Source organism: Lytechinus variegatus, chromosome 3, assembly GCF_018143015.1.
Source record: "Lytechinus variegatus isolate NC3 chromosome 3, Lvar_3.0, whole genome shotgun sequence".
NCBI lineage: Eukaryota > Metazoa > Echinodermata > Echinoidea > Temnopleuroida > Toxopneustidae > Lytechinus > Lytechinus variegatus.
In genome coordinates this window covers 56,316,204-56,331,635 of record NC_054742.1, presented here as the reverse complement: position 1 = coordinate 56,331,635, position 15,432 = coordinate 56,316,204, and the positions used below count along the sequence as shown (strand labels likewise).

The 15,432-nt window shown below is 38.8% G+C and overlaps 1 protein-coding gene across 1 annotated transcript; it reads left to right on the top strand.

The window, feature by feature from the left end:
* The first annotated feature begins 10,833 nt into the window (after positions 1–10,833).
* LOC121412079 (uncharacterized protein K02A2.6-like) lies at positions 10,834–14,769 on the top strand. The gene has a single exon (XM_041604988.1). The coding sequence runs from the start codon at positions 10,834–10,836 to the stop codon at positions 14,767–14,769; it is 3,936 nt and encodes a 1,311-aa protein (XP_041460922.1).
* The last annotated feature ends 663 nt before the right edge of the window (positions 14,770–15,432 follow it).

Sequence of the window (15,432 nt, the reverse complement as noted above, 5' to 3'; positions counted from 1 at the left end):
ACCAAAAGATGGCATAGGCGGATCCAGGGGGGGCAGAGGGGAGCAAAAAGAAAGAAAAAAAGGGAAAGAAAGAAAAAAAAAAAAAAAGGGAAAGAAAGAAAAAAAAGAAAAAAAGGGAAAAGTGAGGAAAAAAAGAAGAGGAAACGTAAGAGGAGGAAGACAAGTAAATAAATAAGATGGGGGAAGACTTGGAAAATAATTTAAAAAAAACCTTCATGTTGGGATGTAAAATTTTCGCTCTCGCTTCGCGCTCGCATTGCCTTTTAGCTAAATATTGAGCTTAGAATATCAAATTTTGAAGTCAATATACACAAACATATTTCAGGTCGGAAATTGAACTTTCATTATTTTGTTTGATTTAGAAATTGAATTTAAGAAAGTGCTCTGTAAAAATTTATGTTTTACTGTGGTCTGAATATTAACAATTTCTGCTTGCGCTGCACGCTCGCAATTTTTGTTTGTCAGGTACTTTTATTTTCGTGTATTCCATAAAGTTATCAAAATATCCCTTTTCAGGTCTGATTGCCAAAACGTATCAGCTAGCGCTGCACATTTTCATGTCTCATTGGTGAGTTCAATATCAATTCTAAAACAAACTACTTAAAATCCCCATTTGATGACAGTTTATCAAAAATTTCTGCTCGCAATGATTTTTGAAAGATATCAACTCATGCATCATATTCATAATTACAAATTGCTTTAAATGTCCAGTTTTTCAGGTATAGTTTCGCGCTCTCATGCTTTGGAAGCGAAATAGGAAGATAGTCATCATTTTCATATTATGACATAATGTCTTTATAGAATGTCCCGGTCCTATGTCAAAACTCAAAGTAATAATAATGAAACATATCAGCTCTTTTTTGTAACTGTGATCCATATCCACCTCACAATTTTCCCACAAAGTGCTTGAAATACAGAGCTTAAATTGACCCTTTTTCAGATCAGAATATTATATGTTTCTTAGCTCGCGCTTTGCGCTCGCTTTGCTGATTTTCATGATACGAAAGATATTTAGAATACCAAATTCTAGGTCACGATCGAAATCTACAACATGCGAGTGCACATTCTTCAGATGCACAGCTGGTTCTCTATCTAAATCATTATCCAGTTTCAGATCACAATATCAATAATTGTTTGCTGGCGATTTGCTCTCGCATTATTTTTTTCCGCTCGCGCTTCACGCTCGCATCAATTGTTTAGTTATATACTTATCCTTTTCATGATTACAAAAAAAAGCTTAGAATTTCCATTCTTAAGTTAGAAATGTCAAATATTTTCGCGCTCGCATTATTAATGTACGTTGATTTCCAATTACTCATCCTTTTCATGATTTAAAAAATATGAATAGAGTATTCCACTTTTGGGTTTAAATCTCGAAGTTTTCAGCTCGCGCTTCGCGCTCGCATCACTTAACATATGTAACGTCTTCATGGCCTACAAGCAGCCGTTAACAGATCCTTTTTATCAGATCAATACGTATATCAAAAATAAGTAAAAAAAAAAATTCTGCTCGCTCTTTGCGATCGCATTATTAATGTAGGATGATTTTCAATTACTCATCCTTTTCATGATTAAAAAAATATGAATAGTCTCATTTTTAGGTTTAAATCTCGATTTTTTCTGCTCGAACTTCGTGCTCGCATCAATTAATTAGATATATACTTATCCTTTTTCATTCTTCAGATAAAATTGTCCAAATTTGTGCTCGCTCTTTGCGCTCGCATTATTGATATAGGATGATTTCCAATTACTCATCCTTTTCATGATTAAAATAATATAAAAAAAGAGTCTCAATTTTAGGTTTAAATCTCGAATTCTTCTGCTCGCACTTCGTGCTCGCATCAATTAATTAGATATATTCTTATCCTTTTTTTTCTTCAGGTAAAAATGTCAAAATTTCAGCTCGCTCTTTGCGCTCGCATTATTTGATAGTTGAAATGTGTAACATCTTCATGGCTAACAAGCTGCCGTTAACAGATCTTTTTTTTATCAAATCAAAACATATCTTTTCTGCTCGCGCTTCGCGCTCGCACTTGAAATAAGGCTTATGATATTATATGATATATATATATATATATATATATATATATATATATATATATATATATATATATATTTAACTTAGTGACTAAGTGACTATTAGGACTACCCCTTCAAAGAAACAAACAAAAATTAACTTTGAGTGGCCGATCGGGAAAATGTGGCTGAAAAAAATTCCGCCCCCCCCCCCCCCCTATTGGCGAAGGCTGGATCTGCCCCTGAGATGGTGTATTGTTTGTGACTCGCAACTGGTAACTTGTAAAAGTTATGTAAGGATAAAGTCTGTGAAAGTTGCTAGAGCTGGATTTCAAGAACAATTGCAAGAAATTTTCGGAGATATTTCGTCCAATTCTTCCGACTGTATTTGCGACAGATGCGTGACAAAAGTACGGAATGTGCACAAGTCCATTGAACTTTGCCAGGAACTTAGGGATCGATACGAGTCAACAAAACGTAATCATAGTCACAACCTGTCATCTTCCATTTCTACACCATTAAAGACTATCCCCAACAGGCTGAATGTAGGAAGGGAAGCTAATGAAAGAAGCAAACGTAAAATTGCTTTTTCTCCAGGAACTCCAACTTCTCGAGTAAGTACAACGAGTAGATCTAACTACGTTAGTCAAGTTCATGTGCCCATGCTGTCTCGTACTTAGTAACTCGTCAAAATAAAAATATGTTTTTATATCGATCATGTCGATATAGCCTGAGTCTGAGTGAAGTTAAAAATCCCAAAGCTTAGGACTAGATTCTAGACCAATCTGACTTTAAGCCCTTAATTTAAAAACAGACGTCTAGAAAAGTTGTCTTCCACTTTCCTTTGAAAATAATCAAATAATATTACGACAGTTTGATAATACCAAAAATAAAGATTTTCTCTAGTGTAATGAATTATGGGTTATGTTGATCTTATTAAGTTATAAGTGATGAGTGATTCAAACCAATCAAGTGATACAAATATTGTAGGCCTACAAAGTTTGGCAAAAGAGAATATAACATAAAAGGTTTGGGACCCAAATAGAAGAGCTTGTGAAAGGGCCATTTGATGAAAGTAATATAAATTAAAGGAAGATATCTTATAGCAACGTAATGATGTAATGATGATAAACAAACATACATACAAAACAAAAATAATATAAGATGAAGTATAAAATGATAAAAACATTGTAGCAAAAATATTGATGATAAAAACAAACATAAAAAACGAGAATAATACAAATGTATTTACAATGATAAACTAGAAAGTAAACAAAAGATTAATTAAAGACATTTTGCAAGCTCTGAAATAAGATTTTTGACATATTGGCAATTTTGGAATTCCAAAATGAGTTCAAAGCAGTTTTTGTTCTTCCAAATGGTTGATGGTTGATAAGAGTTCTCTGACGTGTAATATATGTAGATCTACATCAATTTTCCCGGGGAGTAGCATTAAAGGTCAAGTCCACCTCAGAAAAATGTTGATTTGAATCAATAGAGAAAAATCAGACAAGCACAATGCTGAAAATTTCACCAAAATCGGATGTAAAATAAGAAAGTTATGACATTTCAAAGTTTTGCTTATTTTCAACAAAATAGTTATATGAACGAGCCAGTTACCTTCAAATGAGAGAGTCGATGACGTCATTCACTTACTATTTCTTTTGTTTTTATTGTTTGAATTATACAATATTTCAATTTATACGAATCTGACAATTAGGACCTCCTTGTCTGAAGCATAAAAAGTTAAAATAATGGAATTCCACGTGTTTAGGGATGAATGAAACTTCATTTTACATGACAATGATGAGAAAATCAAAATATTTCATATTTCATATAATAAAATACAAAAGAAATAGTGAGTGATGTCATCATCTCTTGTTGAATTTTTCTCTTTTTATTCAAATCAAGTTTTTGTTGAGGTGGACTTGTCCTTTAAACCTAAAAATAAGTCAATTAATACTACAGTGATCTCGGGATGATGAACAGAGTCTGGATGTTTGATTTGTTGATTTAATTATGAGACAGAAATCTTTCGTGCAGTGCTTTTAATTTAACATGATTTCCACCCCCCCCCCACATAATTATATGTATGTATGGGAGTGTGTATGTATTGACTATACATTATGTATTTATATTATGTATGTATTTATTTACAGATCGGTGCTGCTTGGAAAATGACACTTTTTCCAAAGCCAGTTGGCAAACTAATAAAGGAATCATGTCCTCGCAAAAATGACGACAATGCTGTGACCTGTTCACTCTTGGATTGGAGACCAAGACGACGTGATGTCTCTTCGATAACTCTCCCCACGACTTTCTCTGACTCGTTATGGCGATCTCCACGGGCACGGTAGTCAGCAAGGGCGCCGGAAGCGGGGGGCAGGGGGGCACTTGCCCCCCCAAAGAAAATTTTTGGGGGGCAAAACGAGATTTTGCCCCCCCATGTGCCCCCCTAAAAGTACTTAGAAAAATGATATTAATCAAGGACAAAAGTAAACGATGAAGGCACTTTTCTGCCTAAGAATTGTCATTTCTTTTGTCAAAAATGAAAAAATTTCGCCCCTGACGGGGCAATTACACATCTTAGTAAGCCTTGCGTCTTTTGACGAACATGTCCCTCTGTGAAACATTCCTTTGATAAGCCCCTTTTCCATCTTATTACAGTGTGATAACGTTTAACCTTTTAAACCCCCATTCCACAGATAACAAGACCACTGGAAGACCTTTAAAAGACCATGAATTTTGGTTGATCTTTCAGAGGTCTTTCAATGAACCTACAATGGTCTTTGAGGTCTTACACGAGTTCTGACCAATCTTCCAGTGGTCTTCATGGGCTCCAAAACTTTTTGAAACGGTTCAAAGCAGTCTTACAACGGTCTTACAGGAAAATTGTCTTTCAGTGGTCTTTCAGCAGTCTTTCAGCGGTCTTTAGATGAACTTTCAAAGGTCTGATCTTTCGGCAGTCTCTCACGATTTTTGCGGAGATCACTGTAAGACTCATGAGAGATTATTGAAAGATCATTGAAAGACCAGGCAAAGTCCATGGAAAGAATTCAGAAAGATCACTTATTGCATAAAAGATCTCTGAAAGACCATTGAATGATCTCGAGAGGACTAGTCTAAGACCAGTACGACAAGAAATATCCATCAGTCTTTCAGAGGTATTTGAGGGGTCTTTCTGAGCCATTCCACAGAGATGACAAATTTCATTGATCTTGAAAACCGCTGTAAGACCTCACCAATTTTAAGTCTTTCAGTGGTCTTTCAATGGTCTCCGTTCTGTGGAATGGGGGCCTATAAATAATACATAATAAATACATTTCAGACTAAAAAATTTGCATGCTGGCTGTGTCGACTAACAAACGCGCGGTCGCCCAGAAACGCTCAGACCGGGGTGGTGTTTCATCAATATTTTCGTCCGACAAGTTGTAAGATCTGACAACTTTCCTGTATTCTGATTGGTTGAGAAGCATTGTTACCATAGTAACTGTCGGATAAAACAGGACTTGTCGGATAAAACGTCCTACAAGTCCTTTCATGAAACGCTCCCCGGACCCGATATCACCAACGCGCGTGAACGCTAGCTACTCGAGCAACATAAGGAATCTGGAAATAGCTGTGAAACCGAAAAAGTTTAAAGAGTTATAGAGGATTGAGTAGTTGCTTATTGGATAAATGAGAAGATGCTAGCTCAAGTTGAGTCGGCGAATGGAGTGCAGAGCAGGAGTACTCATCTATCAACTAATCAAGCCTCTTCTTCAACCTTTTCTGGTTTACTGTCTTTATCAGGACTACGCTCGTTTGAACAAAAATTTACTCGACTATCAACTGTCTACTTCCTCCTATCAATTTCACTTATTCCTCTATAATTTTTTTTTATCCACTTTTTTTCGAAAACTCCACATGGTGTACCGTCAACCACATCCGCTGTTGGAATGTAATTGTTTTCTTCTAAATAATGTTACATAATGTACATTATGAACTGCCGTAGTTTGTTAGTTCATGATTATTTACAAATGAATATTTCCTGGAATTTGATATTCATCATTTCCTAGTTATGGTCACATTTTCCCCAGAAAATATGTAAAGAAAAAAGAAGATTTTGAAGGGGTCATCCAAAAGTGCTTCCCAGCCATACAAAACATGCCAAAGGAAACACATAAATCGAGTAATGTTTACATTTTCAGAAAAGTTTTAAATTGTTAGACAATAATTAAGCAGGTCATATTTCTTTTTCCTCCAGTTACAAAATATGAAACGTTTTGCCTATGCATGGATAATCAGGGACTCTCTCCAATGCTGAGGTCAGAAATGATTTAAATAGAATGGGGATTTAAGCGCTTATCGTCGTCTGCCACGTCAGAACAGTATGAAATTTTTAATTTAAAAGACATTAGAATGTATTTTGTTTCTGTTGTTACGCTTCTTCTGCTTAATACACTCCTTGAAACTTATGATAATTGTGCTCTCTCGCGTCGTCCGTGTATGTAAATGTACATAAATAAATATTTCTGAAAGGATATTGCATGAAAAATGTAATTTTTCTGGTATTTTGAGTCAATATAAGCGTATTACGTAATTGATCAGACACGAAAACCACATTCCGAATTAAGCGATCGTTTTGCGCGTAGATTTCATAGGTTCTCATAAACTCTGAGTAATAGTCTTTCGTAGTGAATTCTATGTTTAATTCTCAAGATTTTTTTATTATTCTCTTAGAAACGTAACTTTTAAACTCCATTTTTACACAAAGTCCTTACCGTGGGGGGGGGGGGGTCCCACGCCTTCTCCCCCTCGATCGCTTCGGTATCTCACGCTGTCCCCCCCAAAACTGAAAGTGTTCCGGCGCGCCTGGTAGTCAGCCATCATTCTTGTAAGAGAAAATGGCTAAGAAATTCAACTACATGTATCTAAACGGTCAATGAGTAGATCGACTTGATAAACAGAAGATAACGCCAAAATATTAAAGAATAACCTTGAGTAGTACAAGTACACGATCCGAAAACAAACGATGCAAGCATGCGTTTTACATGTGTACATCGGACATAGAGTGCACATGTTGTAATTTTTTTTCCATGATGTATCAATAATTTTATTTCTTTATCATATAAAATCGTTCAAAAAATACTCAACCAAAAATAATTTTCATATTTATAAATATTTTTAAAGAATATTTTACAGAGATTGTGTGACGAATATTCGTAAAAAAGATTTATAATTTTTTTTAATGTGAGTTAATTAATAAAAAATATCCTTGAAATAAGACTGGGAACACCGTCCCCCAAAACTGTCACTTGTAGTTACGTAATGGCACCGAGGAGAACGCCGTTCTGATTGACAGGGTTTGTCGACCAATCGGAATCGAGAGCGAGGGAGACTGGGCTCAGTGGGCGGAATATCAGTTCCCTTGAATCTGACGGGGAACTTGCCAAGATTCACTGGACTGTTGTTTCATATGACTATTCAGGGTGTGTGTATGCGTGTACTGTTATGGGGTTGTAGTGTGCTGGGTGTTTGGTAGTCGTGTCGTACAAAATAACAACAGTCCAGGAGGTGGACTAGCCATATATGGGCAAAAACATGCCTATTGAAAATTCACTGTAGCTCTTTAAATAATCCGTTGACCCCCAATTTTTTTTCATATATCGATAGAGTATGAGTTGTAGATTTGATTTCATGTCATCAATGTCCCTAAATTATATCGTGACGTCATCAAAATGGCGCCTAAACTAAAAATTTCATTTTTTCAAAAATGACGTCATCAAATTTATGCAAATTTGGTTGTAACTTCTCGAATATAGATCGTTTTTCGCCCAGATTTCGATATGTTGTAGTTTAGAATGTACTCTTTCTCCTCAGTAAACATGATTATTCGTTTTGAGAAACGCATCATTGCGTAAAACAGCGATGAAAAGAGGCATGTCATTTTTCCTCATTTTGCGTGTAATCTCTATGGGACATGACTTTTTCTCAAAACCAGATTCGACATTCCTCTATTTCGTGAGCCATATCTCCATTTTTTCTTGTCAGTTTTCTTTAAGCTTTTAGTATGTTGTAGCTGAGATTCTAAGCTTTCGGAAGTGTGCCCTTTATTTTTTGATCAGATGCCGGGATCATGCGCGTATTTCACTTGCAAAATTGGACTTGTAATTCTCAAAATTGCTTACGTGTATTCTCTATGGGGAATATCGTGGCTTTGACTGCTTTCTAAAGGGCGCGGGTTCGAGTCCTGGGGTGAACAAGATGAATTTTTTTTTTCACTTTTTTTTTCTTTTTGCCACTTCTTACATGATCCTTTATGATAATTAAATGGTATAAAAGTTTAAATTTAGCAAGATAAAACAGATTATAATTGCTTTTTTCATATCACATGTATTTTGCGTGTAATCTCTATGGGACATGACTTTTTCTCAAAACTAGATTCGACATTCCTCTATTTCGTGAGCCATATCTCTATTGTTTCTTGTCAGTTTTCCCTGAGCTTTTAGTATGTTGTAGCTGAGATTCTAAGCTTTCGGAATGTGCCCTCCATTTTTTGATCAGATGCCGGGATCATGCCCGTATTTCGCTTGCAAAATTTGAATTGTAATTCTCAAACTTGCTTACGTGTATTCTCTATGGGGAATATCGTGGCTTTGACTGCTTTCTAAAGGGCGCGGGTTCGAGTCCTGGGGTGAACAAGATGAATTTTTTTTTTCACTTTTTTTTCTTTTTGCCGCTTCTTACATGATCCTTTATGATAATTTAAAGGTATAAAAGTTTAAATTTAGCAAGATAAAACAGATTATAATTACTTTTTTCATATCACATGTATTTTGCGTGTAATCTCTATGGGACATGACCTTTTCTCAAAACTAGATTCGACATTCCTCTATTTCGTGAGCTATATCTCCATTGTTTCTTGTCAGTTTTCCCTGAATTTTTAGTATGTTGTAGCCGAGATTCTAAGCTTTCGAAAATATGCTCTCCATTTTTTGATCAGATGCCGGGATCATGCCCGTATTTCGCTTACAAAATTGGAATTGTAATTCTCAAATTTGCTTACGTGTAATCTCTATGGGGAATATGCTAGCTCAATGGATAACGCATTTGACGTGTTCGTCCGTATTGCTGACGTGTAGGTCCGTGTTGCTGACATGGTGGTCCGTGTAGCTGACGTGTAGGTCCGTGTTGCTGACGTATTGGTCCGTGTTGACGACGTGCTCTGCCGGCATGATCCGTGTAGATCCGTGTGAAGCTGCCGTGTTGATGCCGTGTTCACAGTCATCTGGGGCAAAACTATCCCGGACCTCCCCGGATCATGCCGGCATTGCCGTGTTGATCCGTGAGGTATAATCATCTATCTTGTATGTATCTGTTTGAAGATGTATGGGCGATGTATGTCTGACGATTGTCATCACCACATCAATAATCACATTTAGTAATGGTCAAAACTTATTCTTAGGATGTCTACGATCAAGATTATCAATGATATCTAAATGATTTATTTCATACATCAGCCGACACTGAATTGACAAATCATGACAGACCACCTAATTCGTCCGCATGACGAATTAAATTCTAGGCCTAGTTTTAATTCATTTTCCAGTGGTACCAAATTCAAGAATTGATTACGTTAATCATTTTGAGAAGAATAAATAAAGTACACTCACCTCTTAGTTACCCTGGCCTCGTATATAATTTTGAAAGTCACAAAAGTCAAAACACAGACACAGTCACAAGTCACACGCCCAAGGGCCAAGCTTCTTCTTTAAATATGGCGCCGCATTTCTTTTTATCAGGCCGGCCGCCGGCTATCGGCAAATTTGACTGCGCCAGATTTGGCAAATACATTATGATTATCATAAATATCAATCCCCAGCCCCAAAGAACCTACTCTTGTTAGAATTTTAACAGGGGCGACGGAGCGAAGTTGAAAGTGGGGGGCATAGGCAGGGGCGGAAATCTCTCCCAAAAGGTAGGGGGGACAAGGGTCTGGAAAATTTGACAAGCAAAAAAAAAAAGGCTATTACCTAAAATTAAAGGTCATTTTGACGAAAATATGTTTGACAAGCAAAAAAAAAAAAAAAAAACAGTCATCTCGTCCCAAAACGTACGTTTTATTCCCATTTTGAGTGATATATTTCTTAGCATCACCAAAGACCCAACATATAGTAGGGGGACATTTGATATTGTGTCCCCCCACCTACTATTTTGAGTAGGGGGACACCCCCCTGGGATTTCCGCCCATGGGCATAGGGGAAAAAGGCAACTTTTCTTTTGAAAAGTGTAAAGAGGTGCAGCGCCACCTCTTGGCAGAAAAACACATGACATGAGTATAATATCGCAAAGGCTGAATGTAAGCAGCGCGACAGAGAGAAACGAGAATATATACTCAGCTTCATAGTTTACAAACCCACTGTCTCAAAGAGTAGTTTATTGAGAGTCATAGTAACTACTTACTACATGGTGTCAGGAGTGGTGGCGATGTTTGGAGCTGTTACGTGCTTATTTTGTGCTAGATTTGAGGCACCCTACGCGAGACTGTAGCTGTGGGACTGCCCTGTCAGAGGCAGAGAGAATGAACGTGAGTAAACTCTACATCCATAGCCTTAAGTTCATTAAGCCTGTCAATGTTCATTATAACGAGAAATAAATCATATCGGGACTGGATCTGGCCCGTATTAGATGATCCATGACATATATGAATTCAAAGGAGATTTGGGTTGGCACCAGTGATTTTGCTTGAAACAGTGAATTGATCTCTGACTCTGCCTTTGGCTACATACCCTGATTTGAACCATCCAGTGTCGTGTGGACCTAGCGTAAGCAAATATGGAAGCGCTAAAACCTCCCCAGCAGCTTGATTTGGAGGCACAAAACCTCCCGCAGGTATGGGCACTCTGGAAGGAAGAATTGATGTTATATCTTGACCTTGCCATGGCTGACAAAGAAGATAAGACAAAAGTAAAGATGATGCTGTACCTTGTTGGCAGTAAAGGGAGAGAGCTTTATCAAACCATAAAGCCAGCAACAGAGACCTTGGAGGAAGTTGTCAAGGCATTTGACAATCATTGCAATCCTCCCCGCAACGAGACTGTGGATCGGTTTAAATTCTTCACAAGGGATCAGCAAGCTGGAGAGACATTTGACACGTACTTGACAGCATTGAAACTGCTGGCTGCCAACTGCAATTTTTCTACGCTTGCAGATGGTCTACTAAGAGACCGCATTGTATGTGGAATTAGAGAGTCAAGCTTGAGAGAGAGGCTTTTGAGAGAAACGGCGTTGTCTTTGGAGGGGTGCATCCAGATTTGCCGTGCATCCGAACTGACAAAGAGTAGAATGGATGTATTAGATGGAGACGCAGTGCATGCAGTGAGGGAGTCCTCTATCCAGCACTCCTCTCATAAGCAGTCAACAAAGCAGAAGCCTGGAACCCGCAAACCACGTAAATGTCGATACTGTGGGCAAGAGCATGAATTCATCAAGGAGAAATGTCCTGCTTATGGGAAACAGTGTGCACGATGTGGGAAATATAACCATTTCAAGAACCAGTGTAAGACCATGCTGAGCAACGTACATGGTGTTAGCAGAGAAGGAGAAGAGGAGGATCCAGACTTCACTCTACATGTGATCACCCTTGAACCAGAAGAGATAAAAAGTATTCAAGAAAGGCCAAAGAAACGGATCTTTGCAAACATGATGGTCCGTGGGCATTCAGTGAGATTTCAGGTAGATTGTGGGGCAACCTGCAACGTGCTTCCTTCTTCATGCATTGACACAAGTACCATGTCGCTTCAGCCTACCAAGGGATTGCTGTCAATGTACAATATGAGTACAGAACAACCAATGGGAAAGTGCACGATAGAAGTTGTCAATCCCAAGAATCAAGAGATCTTTGATGTGGAGTTCATCATTGTGGATAATGGGAAGCTGACTCCTATACTGGGTAGTGAAACCAGTCAATTGATGGGCCTAATCACCGTGCAACATGAAAACATCATGGAGGTGACTGACTTGCCACGGCTGAGCTCAGCGGAGCAACTGAGCCATGAGTATTCTGATGTGTTCGATGATAGAGTTGGGAAGCTACCTGGCCAGTACAAGATAGAACTGGACCCAACAGTAAAACCTGTTGTGCATCCTCCAAGACGGGTACCAGTTGCTATTAAAGAGAGACTGAAAGCTGAGCTAGTGAGACTGGTAGAAGCAGATGTTGTAGCCCCAGTCGATACTCCAACAGAATGGGTCTCCAGTCTTGTGTGCGTCAACAAACCTAACAACAAATTGAGGGTTTGTCTAGACCCTCAGGACCTGAACAAAGCAGTCAGAAGGAACCACTACCCAATGAAGATAATAGAAGACATCTTGCCAGATTTGTCCAGGGCAAAGGTGTTTTCAGTAGTCGATGCAAAGAATGGGTTCTGGCACGTAGAACTTGAGGAGGACAGCTCGTACCTAACTACATTCAACACCCCGTTTGGGCGTTACAGATGGAAGAGGCTGCCATTCGGTATTGCATCGGCACCAGAGGAATTTCAGCGTAGGCTAGATGAAGCACTAGAAGGTCTGCAAGGAGTAAGAACAATAGCAGATGACATCCTGGTGTATGGTGAGGGTGACACAATGACAGATGCAGAAGTAGACCATGACACCAAGCTGAGAGCTTTGATGGAACGATGCAGGGAGAAAAATCTGAAACTCAACAAACAGAAGTTGAAATTCAAAAGGAAAGATGTGTCTTTCATGGGTCACCTGATAACTGAGGAAGGATTGAAACCAGACCCAGCAAAGGTAAAGGCAGTGAGAGACATGCAGAATCCAACAGATGTTGCTGGGGTACAACGCTTTCTCGGATTTGTAAATTACCTGAGTAAGTTCCTCCCCAACCTGAGTGAGATGTGTGAACCTCTCAGATCACTAACCAAGAAAGATGTAGAATGGTGCTGGCTGGACGTGCATGATGCTGCAGTCAAAAGCATCAAGGAGGCTGTGACATCAGAACCAGTTCTGAGGTACTTTGACAAGGACATAGGGCTCGTTCTGCAGGCAGATGCTTCAGAAAAGGGCCTGGGAGCAGCCATCCTGCAGAAAGGTCAACCGATAGCGTATACAAGTAGGGCGCTCACTGAGGCAGAGAGTCGCTATGCACAAATAGAAAAGGAGTTGCTTGCAGTTACCTTTGGACTGGAAAGATTCCACCAATATACCTATGGAAGGAAGGTGACTGTTCAAAGTGATCACAAGCCATTGGAGATCATTGCAAAAAAAAACATGCATCAAGCTCCCAAAAGGCTTCAGAGACTCATCCTTCGCTTGCAAACTTATGATGCTGATATCATTTATCATCCAGGCAAGCAGATGTACATTGCTGACACGCTAAGCCGAGCGTATCTTCCTGTGTTGGAAGTGGATGGAAAACAGACAGAGATGGAGCAGGTCAACCTGGTGGATCACCTGCCAATTGCAAGACCTCTGCTGGAAGAGTTAAAACAGTGCACAGCAAAGGATGAGGTGATGCAAGAGATACAGGCAGTAGTAATGAATGGATGGCCAATGAGGCAACAGGATCTTCCATCTGGTGTCATACCCTATTTTCACATACGGGATGAGTTAAGCATCGCCAATGGTCTCATCTTCAGAGGTGAAAGGGTAGTGATACCAAAGAGCATGAGACAAGGCATGATAGAACGACTACATGCATCACATCTAGGGGAAAGCGGTTGTCTGAAGAGAGCACGAGAATGCCTCTATTGGCCCAATATGAACAGTGAAGTAAAGAACTACATACAAAGATGTGATGTATGTAGAGCCATGGGAACCAGACAGCAGAAGGAGCCGCTAAAGCAACATGAGATACCGGAGAGACCATGGGCCAAAGTTGGTGCTGATCTGTTTGTCCTCGACTCACGTGACTACCTTGTTATAACAGATTACTACTCCAACTTCATTGAGGTGGACTATCTGACAACTACCACTTCATCTGGTGTGATACACAAAATGAAAGCCCAATTTGCCAGACACGGAATTCCAGAGGAAGTTGTAACAGATAACGGCCCACAATTCACTTCTGATGAATTTGCCAAGTTTGGAGCCAAGTGGGAATTCAAGCACACAACTACATCTCCACTTTATCCTCAGGCAAATGGGAAAGTGGAAAATGCTGTGAAGACTGCCAAGTCACTACTCAAGAAGGCTAAGGAAGGACACAATGACCCATATCTGAGTTTGTTGGCATTCAGAAACACGCCAACACCAGGATTCTCCTCTAGTCCAGTGCAGCGTTTAATGAATAGAAGAACCCGCACTACCCTACCAACAACTGCGAAGTTGCTTGAACCTGCAGTTCCCACTGGTGTGAAAGAACAGAGGGAGAAGACAAAGGAGAAACAAGCTCATCACTACAATCGCTCAGTCAGAGAACTGCCTTCAATGAAACCAGGAGATGTAGTTCGCATCCAACCCCACAATAGGCAAAGGGAGTGGCGCAGAGCGAAGGTCCTTCGTATGGCAACAGAACCACACTCATATGTGGTGATGACAGAGGATGGAGCTACATATCGTAGAAATCGCAGACATCTGCGATTAGTGTGTGAAACCTGGAGTCGTCGTGAACCAGATGATGGAGTGATGATTGAACCAAATAAGCAGACAAACCCAGATGATGAGTGTGATGACCGATCTGAAACACAAGAGAGGCAGGAAGTAAAGACAAGATGTGGTCGCACTATCCACCCCCCTGCCTATCTCCGAGACTTTGTGAAGTAAGAATTCAATGTGAAATACGAACTAAGGAACTGATTATGCTGGACAAGATGATTCAAGTGTGTTATTGAACTTTTGATAGATACAAACTGATGGACATTTTGTTGGGACATTCGTCGAATTACTGACTGTTCAACACTATTACAGTGAAAGTGGACTGTTATCATTTTTTTTTGTTGCATATCTGTTATGTTTGTATGTATTTTCTTTGTAGTTAACTGTTTAATACAAAAAACAAAACAAACTGATGCCTTGTTACATTGAAATCCCTTACAGGCATCTGACATATTTTGCCACTATGTAAAGTCTTGATTATTTGCTTATCAAGTTTCACAAATTTTCAGTTTTGACTTGGATCCAGTAAACTTCCAGTTTACACTGACACAATTCAACCCAAAAGTAAAATTCTCTAAAAGAATCTGGCCTGAATTTAACTTGTGGTACATTTAAAAAAAAAAAAAAAAAAAAAAAAAAAAAAAAAAAAAAAAAAAAAGTATTTCGTTCATGACCTTATTTGAAAAAAAAAAAAAAAAAAAAAAAAAAAAAAAAAAAAAAAAAAAAAAAAAAAAAAAAAAAAAAAAAAATGAAGGGAAAGATGTAAAGAGGTGCAGCGCCACCTCTTGGCAGAAAAACACATGACATGAGTATAATATCGCAAAGGCTGAA